This window comes from Nelumbo nucifera, chromosome 3 (genome assembly GCF_055504915.1).
Source record: "Nelumbo nucifera cultivar China Antique chromosome 3, China Antique-T2T, whole genome shotgun sequence".
Lineage (NCBI taxonomy): Eukaryota > Viridiplantae > Streptophyta > Magnoliopsida > Proteales > Nelumbonaceae > Nelumbo > Nelumbo nucifera.
The window spans coordinates 89791001-89802645 of NC_142651.1; the positions used below are offsets into that span (position 1 = coordinate 89791001).

The window sequence follows — 11645 nt, forward strand, 5'->3', positions numbered from 1 at the left end:
CGTTTTACCCCAAACTCGATCCCTAGCCAAAAATTGTTGAATAGGTCAATGACCCGTTGACCTGCGCAATCGATCCATTAACCCGGTCAACTCATTCAATGGTTTTGGTCATTTTTTTTATTTTAATTATTTTTTTTTATTTTTGTCAGAACAGGCTATCTGTTAAAGCCGGACATTTGAACCATCGACCCAAAAACCGGTGGCCAGAACGGTTCCGGGTCGCTTTTTAAAACATTGTTCCGTTTTTTTTTTTCCTATTATTCCACGTGAAGATTCAATCACTTGGTGGGTTATTGACTTATTGTCTGAAACCACCCGTCATACCCTGGCCCGAATCTTGTGAGATCCGAAACATACACGAACAGAATTGGGTATAGGCTTTTAGACCCGGGTCGGATTCTCTAGTGGGATCCACGTAGTAGGCACACGGCGCGATAAATGCATTTATTGGTTGGAGGAAGGATTCTAAATAGTTGCAGCAGCAGCTTTGCGTTTGGAGGTTGGTAGGCTCTCTCTCCGCCTCACTCGTAAGTCGTAAAGCACAACGTTTTTTAACTTTTCGAAGAAATAGCAGTGGCACAGAAGAGTAGTAGTGATGGAGAAGGCGAGGAAGAAGCAAGTTCTTCTCTTCCACTGTGTGGAGTATGAAGATCTTGCTCGAAGAGTTGCTGCACAATCCGACTGTATTCAACTTCAGTCCATTAATTGGAGGTTTTGCCTTTTCTTATTTGTGTTAATACCGTACTGTTCGAAGCGCTCCGTTTCTCCTTTTTTCTTTTTCGTTCTAAATTCTTTTTATTTGATATAGCCTTTATGATGTTCACATTGGAAGATATTTAGTTCAGTCTCATTTATTTTTTTTTTATCTATTTGAACAATTTAGAGAAAACAAGAGTTGGGTTTTTCATTTCTATATCTGGATCTTCTTTGTTCGTCTTTTATTTACTCTTTCATGAAGTTCTTCATGGTAATCTTACAGTATTCCATTTCCTTATATTCAACTACAGTCCATAAATTGGAGCTTTGTTTTTCCCCTTTTATCTATTTTCTTTCAGTTCTTCAAGAGCTTTGGTTCTCTTTATGTTCCTCTGTCTCTTTTTTTGTTGTTTTCTTATTCCTCCTTCTTTCGTTTAATGCAACATTTTTTTTCATGCTTATTTGAATAATTCTTCTTCATCCTTGTTCCTTTTCCTATACGTTTGATCGATTTACCGAAAACAGGACTCGAGTTTTTCATTTCTTTACCTGGGTATTCCTCATTCGTATTTTATTTGGTCTTTCACGGAGTTCTCGGGGTAATTTTACGGTTTTCCTATTGCCTTTGAATATTTTCCCTGCGTTTATTCCTGTGTTATGAAGTATTAGACATTGATTCTTAAATCGTAGTCTTTATGTGGTGTCTTTTTTCTTCATTTTAGAAAAAAACTGAGTTATTGACCTCTTTTTTCTCAACAAATTATTTTTCATTTTTCTTGTTCTTCGATCTGTATATTCAGTGTTCTCCATATTGCATTTCTTTCTCTTTATTGTTGCATTTATCTTGAAAATGATTGTTTTTCCCATGGAGGCTCTTTGTTTATTTCGTTCTCTTTTGTTACTGACATCTTTCATGGGTTTATTTTCTGCATTTTCTCTTAAAATTTTGTTCTTTTTGGACTTTTGGTGGTCTCTCGTATCATCTCTCATCTACCTAGATACAGGAGTTTTCATCGTCATTTTCCATGTGTTCTCTTTTATCTTTTCTTTCTATTTTGGATAATTCCCCATGCATAATTCTCACTATAGGTTCTCGTATGTATAAAGGGTATGTCTAAGAAATTGTCATTATGTATATTTTGGTAATCCCAACATCAATAAAACATCCTTTCCTATGAGAGTTTTCCTTTTAAAAGTTCTTGTTCTGTTCATAATTATTGTCATTCATTATTCAATGTTAGAATCATTGTCATTCTGTGTTTATGGTAAAAGTTTTGGTGGTCATAATTCCTAAAAGACCTACGAAAATGTTTACTATTATTAGCAAATGATATTGGTAATTTTTTTTTACAAATCCATTGGATTCTAACGATTAGACCTTTTTTAGCTAAGATCAATAATGGAACTTTATATACATAAAAATTACCATTACTTAGTAGGTTTGTTCTATACCAAACTTCAAAACATTGTTGTGAGTGCACTGAAAAGAAAATACTATGTTTTTTCCTGAAAAGTAAGGTTTTATGTTAAGAAACCAGCAAAATTAATTAGAGGTCCATGTACATCAAGGGATTGTACAATGGAGCTATACAAGGAGAGTACTACTTTTGAAAGAAGCAAATTATTTTCGGTTTCTAGTTGTCTAATTTTCTTTCCTCTAAGAGATAAGTGATACATTTTTGTTTCTGTGCATTTCTCAGGAGCTTTGATGATGGATTCCCAAACCTTTTCATTAACAATGCCCAAGATATCCGGGGCCAACATGTTGCTTTCCTGGCATCCTTCAGCTCCCCAGCTGTCATCTTTGAACAGTTATCTGTCATATTTGCCCTGCCACGGCTGTTTGTTGCTTCTTTCACATTGGTTTTACCCTTCTTTCCAACTGGTTCTTTTGAGCGCATGGAAGAGGAAGGGGATGTTGCGACTGCATTTACCATGGCAAGGATATTGTCAAACATACCTGTATCAAGGGGTGGTCCAACTAGTTTAGTCATTTATGATATTCATGCTTTGCAGGTTGGATTGCCTTATCATTAAATAGGACAATTACTTCAGCAATAATTTGTTACTTCTTTTTAGAGTCAATTTTCTTCTATCCAACTCTTTTATCTTGCATTGAGTTAGGTTTACTAAGTTAATATTTGATAGAAAAAGGGTTAATATCTGATTGCATGAGAAAACAACAATGAGAAGAGATGAGACCGAGCAGGGAAAGGAAAATGGAAATAAAAAGAAAGAAAGACCAACCTTTCACTCTAACATCCTATATGAAAGATACTATACAAGAATGCCCCTGAAGGCCCCAAGCAGTGTTATCAACATTGTGAGGTGATGAGGTGATTAATTGTTTTGGCCTCTCCAGTTTATGTCATGACTAGTCAGTGCCTAGGCTCTGATCTTCTAAATTTAAGGTATTAGTGCAATCTCATAAATAAGTTAATATAAATTACAATTATGCGATAAAACGGATGATATTGAGTACTTAATAAATCTGACTTCAAGGGGAAGTTTTTCATAATTTTATATTTAGGAGTCTACATATTTACAGATAAAAAAAGTAGAATGGACATCTAACAGAAGCCAACCTTTTAGAATTTGAAAGATCAATAAATACTTGTAAACCCCAGACCTATCTGTTTCTTTTTTTTTTTTTATCAATAGACCTATCTGTTTCTTTCCATGATGAAATAAAGTGCAATCACCTTTGTCTTCAAGTTTTCAAGCCTCTCTTTAGAATGGTGTTGTTTCCATCCCTCTGCTAGTGCCAATTTCACCAAAACACTTGCACATGGCAGTCCTTTAAATTCCTCTTCTTTTCTTCCATCTTTTTTTATCATTTTCTTTTGGGGAGGGGTCAGAAGAGGTTCAGTTGAATGCGTGTTTTCTCAATTCTCAATCATCTTGCATTAGTGGTTTGCGGTGTTTTTTCTTCAGTTAGATTCATTTAGCAGGAAAGGTTTTCATGGTTTGTTATGGCAGTCTTTGTTCCCACTGATATGAAGAATGTGTGGTAGCTGAAGGGGTTATTGGATTATTTATATTGCTTGGGAGAATCTTTGTGTGTGGATATTATAATGTTGTCAACTTGTGCATGAGAATCAGAGGTTGTAAAATTATTACCCTTGTAGAATAACCAATATATTCTGGTTATGTCCTCCTTTGGTTGCTATATTTTGGTAATTGTCAAGTGTCCTCTTCACAATATAAACAAAGTTAATGATCCTTTCTTGAGTTGTATCACAAATTTCTACAAGACCAACTTTTGGCCAGAGTTGGAAGTAAATGCCCAGAAGCGAAACTGCAGCAGGAATGAGATTAGGAGTAGAAAAGGACCATCCAATGTGGAAATTTCTGAATTTATGGAGTGGCACTAGATTGTATGTGCTTGGTGTCCATAGTGAACTCATTCAGTTGGTTCCAAGGTCTGCAATTTTATTGAATGACAACCTAGATGGGGTTAAACCATTAAGGTTACTAGGGGAGACTTACTAGGGATCAGATATACCAGGAGGATGGTTTCATTGTATCTTTTTACTACTTCCATTTGATATGGGTCATTTTCTCAAAGGGTCCATGATTTCTTAGTCTTAGACATTACAAAAGAGTAGCATGTTTTTGATTTCCTTATCTTGTGAATCCTTCTTCAATACCCTTCTCACCCCAAGTCTCCAAGGCTCTCCTAGTTAAGGCTATTTGGAATGGGTTGGTTCCACAAAAATTAGGACATTTTGTTGGGAGGTCCATCACCTGAAAATTGACACCTGTGAGATCTTACAAAAAAGAAGACAATATTGGGATTTATTACACCATAAATGTTTTCTTTTATAACATTTTAAATTGTTAAATGGTTAAGATTTTATTGATAATTTGATATGAAAGAAAGAATGATATGTACATCAATGCTTTCTTTGTAATGCAAATGGTCAATCTAATTTCCAACTTTCCATTTACTGGTCGCCTGTGTTTGCATATTGTATTTGGGAGTGGCCTTTTTTCTCTTTTTGATTGCAGGTGGAACTTTCTTGAAGATGTTGGAAGTCTATACAAAGGGCAGTGATTTTATAGACCATTTGGGAAGAAAGGAGTGAGAGATTTTTTAGAGAAATCTCATTCTAAGGGGAAGTCTTATTAGAGAACATCTAGGTTAGAGTGGTTCATTGGCTAGAAACACTAGAATACTAGATATCTTTGCCCCTTTCTCTACAGATGACATTATGAGAGGATGGCTATTGGTGGAAAAATCACCTACAACAAGATCAACACTTCCAGTGGAGTGGATCCCACCAAACAACAATCTGCTAAAGCTAAATTTTGAGAGATGCAGTATGGGCAATGCAGGGTTGGCCAAAACTGGAGGAGTGTTTTGAAACAACCTTCAAGAAATAACAGCCATATTTTCTAGACCAATAGGTGTTGGGAATATGATAAGTGCTCAAATATTGACTATCCTTCAAGATCCAAGGCTGAGTGGAGACCTTGGTTTAGAAATATAGAGGTGGAAGGAACTCCAAGGTAGTGATGGATTGGCTGAAAAATTGTTGCAAAGTTCTATGCAGTATAGACATTTGATGAGGAAAGTCTAACAACTGATGAGAGAAGTGGGGATAGGTTTCCCTACAACTTAGTGCCTGTAAAGGATTGGTAAAACCAATAAGCTTTAAGCATTCTGCAGTCATCTTTGTATCTTAATCTGTGGCAAAGAAACTTCAGAAGATTTCATATGGAGGTAGATTGTCATTTGGCGACCATGAGGGTAGTATCATACTAAGCTTTTCAGGCCCAGTGGGACAGGGAAATTCTTCTAGAGCTGAACTTTTGGCCTTGGTTCAGGGTTTGAAGTTGTTGGTTAGGCAGGAGTTAAGGAATGTGGAAGTTGAAGGTGACTGGTTTTAGGCTGGATGACAAGGCAAGACCAAATTCCTTGAAAGTTCAGACCTATAGTCAGAATGGATCAAACTCCAGGTGTTGATTTGAGTGCTTCAGTCAAATGGATGCCTAGGAATGCTAATATGTTGGCTGATTCTCTGTCTAAGGCTGGGGTTGGCAAATCTTGTTTAGATTAGGGATGCCCAGGACCGGCTGCTAGTTTGCTTTGTTGTATTTTTTTTTCTCTGTTGTCAGCTGTGGATGGCCTCTTGGGAGGCCCAGCATTGTACGCTTTTTTGGCTGTACTTTTCGTGTGCTGCTTGGTGTTTAATGAATATTTTCCCTTTGTTGCTTATCAAAAAAAAGTTTTATTTCCTTTCAGAAAACTGTATCCAACTCTTGGAGTGGTAATGAAGGATTTGGGGAGTTTGATTCATTTGATGATTTGAAGTTGATAGTGAATGAGCAGGAGGTCAATCAAGAGCAAAAGTCTATTTTTAAGTTAATAATCACTCTGCTAAAGTTAGCAGGAAGTGGGATTTTTCCAGGTGTTGGGGGTTGGATCAAATACTTTAATTATTTGTTCATCATGATCATTAACAGCATAAGGTCAAGAAGGCTTGTGGAGGCAGTGAGAGGTTTGTGGTACTTAGAGTGTAGTGTGGAGTAGACGAACTGTGATGAGATTTTGAATGAATTAATTAGAGTTGCAAGGTAAAAGGAGCGCCTGAAAGGACAATAGGCACAGTTAAAGTTTGGGGGAGGGGAAAGCATGGATGAGTAACTTCTAAATGGATGTCATTTTAGTATGGGTTTGAAACATAGTTCTAATTTCCTTATTTTGGGGGATCTGTTCTTTCTGAGTTGGGCTTCTGTTGGTTATTTTTGTTGTCTAACCTCTTCTTTAGTCAAGGTTCCTTTTTTATATAGCTCATCAAGGTGTTTTGGTTTGTTGAAAGCTTCTGGTCTTTTTCTCTCTTTTCTTATTTCTTTTATACTGTACTTGAATGCTCTTATATATCTTTTGGTCTTTCATACAATTTTTTTTATCAATCCAACCAAAGAAAAAAAAAACTAAAAAAAAAAGAAAAGAAACAAAAAGTAAGCATCATGTACTTATTACTTTATTAGCTTCTTTTTATTGTTGCTGCTGTTTATGTAAACGATTAATTTATCAACTGGGCCTTTCAAATATTAAAAATTGATCCTAGAACTTATGTCTACATCTAAACTGATTATAATTATGTTGGCATTTTATTCTTCAGTCCCTATTCTTGATTTTACCATGGGGGGTGCTCATATGCCTTGGGAATGGGTAAATGGTATGCCTGCACATACATGCATGTGCTCTCAGCATGATGAACATGATCCTAGTGTCAAAATTTTCTTTATTGCTCAATCTTGTAAATTTTGATTCTGGTCTCAGAAGTTTCTTTCTTGATTTACACAGGAAAGGTTTTATTTTAGCGATCAAGTTTTGCCTTGTTTTGAAACTGGGATACCATTGTTGAAGCAACGTCTTAACGAGCTTCCTGATGCTGATAATGTGAGTAAATTTTAACTTCCACCCCAACATAAATTTATAAATTTTGCTGGTATTTTTTGAAAGGCAGTAATGTAATGTATGCATTAAATAGGGAAACTTGCAAGAGTTATACTAAGAGATCAAGCTATCCCTATATGATGAGTGACTTAACATAGATAAGAGTTTGGATATAATCAAAAACAAATGTCCAAAGAAGAATTGGAACAAAGAGGAACATCCTTGAATGCCTTGTTTACTAAAGGTGAAGAGTGAACCCTTCCCACCAGGTCCACTACTTAAAATCTCATCTTTATCAAAGGTGAACATGAACATTTGCCACCGCTCTCCTTAAAATTTCATCTTCCCGGGATACATTATTGTAAAAAAAATTGTCATGTTCCTTTGAGTCCAAACTGACCATATTTACTGCTGAGTGATGGAATTCCAAGCAGTCTTAGTATCTTGCACTTTTTTTTTTGATAAGTTATCTTACACCTCCTATTTAAGAACTCTAATAGATGAACCTTTCAATCAAAGCTTCTTAACTGTTCTTGGGAAGACCCAACTGATGTTGACAAATTGGAGGAAATGAGCCCAATTTAGAATTTATTGAGCAATGAACAAAAAGATGGTTTGCTAATTGAAATTCAAATTGCAAAACATACAGCAGGAAGTGGGATTTTCCTTACCTCTACTAATCAATTTTTCCTGCTTAGCCGTTAGACTGCAGTCCAAGTCATGAAAGCAAGTTTAGATGGCACCAAGGGTTCCCATTTGCAGTCTAAGCTGCATTGTTATCAACTAGTTTATATAGTTGAATCACAATTGCCTCCTTGTTTTCTGTGGTAGCATATAATTTTGGAAAGATTTCAAAAAAGGGTTCTGTTATCTCACCAGGCATCCAAGAAAAATGAATCCTGGACCCATTTCCTACTTTACGCGACACTATTGTTGAAATGTTCAATGTGATGCCAGTAAAAAATGTTTTTACTGCTTCTTTAGTTCCTTTGTTGTTATTGTTTACATGGTTTGTTACTGTGTTCACTATTATTTTCAATAGGATAAGGGATGTATGGATCCTAAAGAAAATATCTTCACCTCTATGTGCCTATGATCAGAACATGTTTTGGATTTTCTCATACTTTGGTCCTCTCTCTCTCTCTCTCTAAGATTCACACTGACATACAGTTTTTTGCAAATCTGCATATATGTACTTGTATATATTTTCCAACTTCTGCTATTCTGCATATTAATTTTATTTGTTTTTGGTAGAAGGTTTTATGAATGTTTAATATAGAAGATTTTGTTGATGTGGTTTCTGAATGGTGTAGCTTTTGTTTAAGTTTTAGGATTTATTTATTTTTTCTTCAAAACAAACATCTTTGATTATTAGGAGCTTGAATCTCCATGTTGGTCCAATTATTATAGGATTGGACTTGGATCTCTTATACGAGGATCTGAGCAGTGTTTTAAAAGGTGCGCCTTGGCACTCAGGCAAGGCGCATTTTAAGGCATGCACCTTGCACTTCAGACCAGGTGTGTGCCTTTTTTATTTTTTGTGCTTTTGCTCTCTTTTGAACTTAATGGCTGGGCTGAAGTGGAGTAACCTCTATTTTCTAATTTTGTTCATTCATTCATCCTAGTAAAATATCCTCTTAAAAGACAATTAAAATTATAAAATCATTTTTTTTTGTGTAAGGATTAAGAATTTAAGACCCTAACATGGACTTGTTTGGGCTTGCCTCAAGGGGTTTGGTACAAAGGTGGCTTGTAGAATCAAGAATCCAAGATGTTTTACATCACATTAGCTATTTGAACTTTGAAGTAATGCAATTGAGGAAAAAAGAAATTGTGGGTTTTACATGATTGAAAATGTTTTATATGTTTGATTTTATTTTTAAATTTTCATATGAATATGCTTTACATGTTATGTTTATGTATTTTAATTTTAGATAATAGGTTTTTTAAAATATTTATTTTAAATTTTAAGTTTATTTTTTTATTAATATTTCTTATATTATGTTTAGTATTTTTAATTTTTTTGCATTTTGGTTCATGGGAATAGGGATCTGAAACTGGAATCGGAATGGACTATTCCAATTCCAACTGTTTGGTCGGATAGAATTGGAATCCCATTCCCATTCCTGCTGGAATGGCCCTGCCCCTCCCTTGGGAATGAAATCCCATTCCTGTTGATTTCAATTCTCATTCCCATTCCTGTCTGAACCAAACAGACTATGGGAATGGACCATTCCAATTCCTATTCTGGAGGATTTCAATTCCGATTCCGATTGCAAATCAAACAGACCCTAAATCAGATTTGACCTTGACAGCATGAATTTTTTAACTCGATGATCTTTAACAATTGTTCTAGATCAGCATTGCATTTCCAGACGATGGAGCATGGAAGCGATTCTACAAGCAGTTGCAGCATTTTCCAATGGTTGGGCTCATTCCCCTATGTTCAAGTTTGGTTTACTATTGTTGACTGGTGCTATTAATTTGGAGCTTTGTTCTTATTGAATGGGCAGATTGTGTGCACCAAGGTTCGTGAAGGTGATAAGAGGATTGTTCGCCTCAAGGAGGGAAATCCTGAGGGTCGTCACGTGGTTATTGTTGATGACTTGGTACAGTCAGGAGGAACACTTATTGAATGTCAGGTATGAATTGTGTAAACATGTAATAAATACCTTGTTGTCATTGTGCCAGTATGCCTTGTAAAAGGTATTAAAAAACAAAAGTATTTGAGTGTGTCTGTGTATTGCATTTGTTTTGTTCGTTTTGATAGTTACAATGTTTGTAAAAATATAAAGGGAGGGTCCCAAATACTAGAGCATGGTACAAAGTCAAGGGTTGGTGGCATTAAGGATATGACTTTTAGAGACTGGGAATTGCAAGGATGTATTCTTGATACCAATTGGTCCACTCAATATGATAATTTGAAACCCATTGATGTTTCTCCTGGAGAGTATTTCGTCCAATCATTGCAGAATTAAAGATTTCTCCCTCTAGTTTATGTGCCAAGCATAACCAAGTTGGTGATTTCTCCCTGTAGGATCGCCTAATTGACTGCCTTTGGCTGTATAAAACAGGGGAAGAGGGAAGAAAAAACAATGATATATTTGTAATACTAGTTGGATGATGAAGTTAAGAAACATTGGATTTCAATCTTGGGAAAACTAGTTCGATCAAGTGCTCAGGAGATCAGAGCTTGAGCTTTAGACTATGGTCTTTTGTGCTCCTAATTTTTACATAGAAAAAATAAGACCATTGTTCTCTTTAAGTTTTATTATGGCTGCTGGTGTTACTACCGTTTGATCCCCCTTTCCTCACATTCCTCATGGAGTTGCATTTTATATTGTCTTTGCATTAGAAATCCAATTGATCTTACTAACTGATCTTTAGCATGAAAAAACAAAAGGAGGTTGGCACGCAGTCATGAGAAACAAGAACCTAAATGTGAACATGATTTTAAGTAATCATGGTTGTACTGATACTTGTGTTTGTGTGACTCTTCTAGAAAGTTTTGTCTGCTCATGGTGCTGCAAAGGTTAGTGCTTATGTCACCCATGCAGTTTTCCCCAAGATGTCATACCAGCGGTTCACCCACAAAGACGATGGTATGCTTTTTTATTGTTACCTACTCAGACATAGCCTTCTTATTAATTATTTTCTCTTCAGTTTCTAATTTCAGTCCATTTTTTCAGAGAACTCAGAGAAGGCGTTCACCTACTTCTGGATCACAGATTCCTGCCCCCTAACTGTGAAGGCTATAGCAAACAAGGCTCCTTTTGAAGTTCTTAGTCTTGCAGGGTCCATAGCAGATGCCCTCCAAATCTGAAATGCATTCCAGGTCTTCAGTTAGTGAACAGGGATGAGGAAATGCATGCAAAAGCTTTTTTTTTTTTTTTAACATGATCATCAAATATTCATGAGGCATCTCCGAGATGCACCCAACAATGTAATTGGTATGCTTTATTAGGTGGAAGTTACTAATGTCGCAGGTAAATAAATCTTTCACCATTATAGTCTGTCATCTTGGATGTAGAGTGTGGATGGTTGAACCCATGAATTGGTAACCTGGACAGCTAACGGATGCTTTTGGAGATCCCAGGCTGAACCAGTAAAATACGGTCTGAGAATTTCTCAAACCAAATCAAACTGTTTTTATTGTCATACCGAAAAAATCAAATTGTTTTGGCATGGAAACGGTTTAAACTTGGTTAGAACAATATATTTTTAATACCCTGATGTCCATTCCATTAATAACCAAATATAGTTTTTAAAGTTTATTTTATTATATATTACATATTATTGTATATTTTATATACTAGTAATTAAGTACGTGCATTGCACATGAGATATTTTTCTTCATATTAATTACTTAAATTTTACAGATAAAAATTGAAAATTAACAAAAGTAACAATATGATTAAAAACAAACTTAAATGTTTCTAGCAATGTGTGCATGCATTGCACTTAGAAGTTTTAAATTACAATAACAATTATTATTATTATTGTTATTATTATTATTATTATTATTATTAAATTTTGTATT

The 11645-nt window shown here is 35.4% G+C and overlaps 1 protein-coding gene across 1 annotated transcript; it reads left to right on the plus strand.

The window, feature by feature from the left end:
- Positions 1 to 466: 466 nt before the first annotated feature.
- Positions 467 to 11123, plus strand: LOC104590448 (Phosphoribosyltransferase family protein). Its single transcript, XM_010249119.3, has 7 exons — positions 467 to 711; positions 2397 to 2712; positions 7013 to 7108; positions 9462 to 9530; positions 9619 to 9747; positions 10608 to 10707; positions 10795 to 11123. Exons 1-7 carry the CDS (start codon positions 596 to 598, stop codon positions 10926 to 10928), a joined length of 960 nt encoding a protein of 319 aa, XP_010247421.1. The 5' UTR covers positions 467 to 595; the 3' UTR covers positions 10929 to 11123.
- Positions 11124 to 11645: the final 522 nt, after the last annotated feature.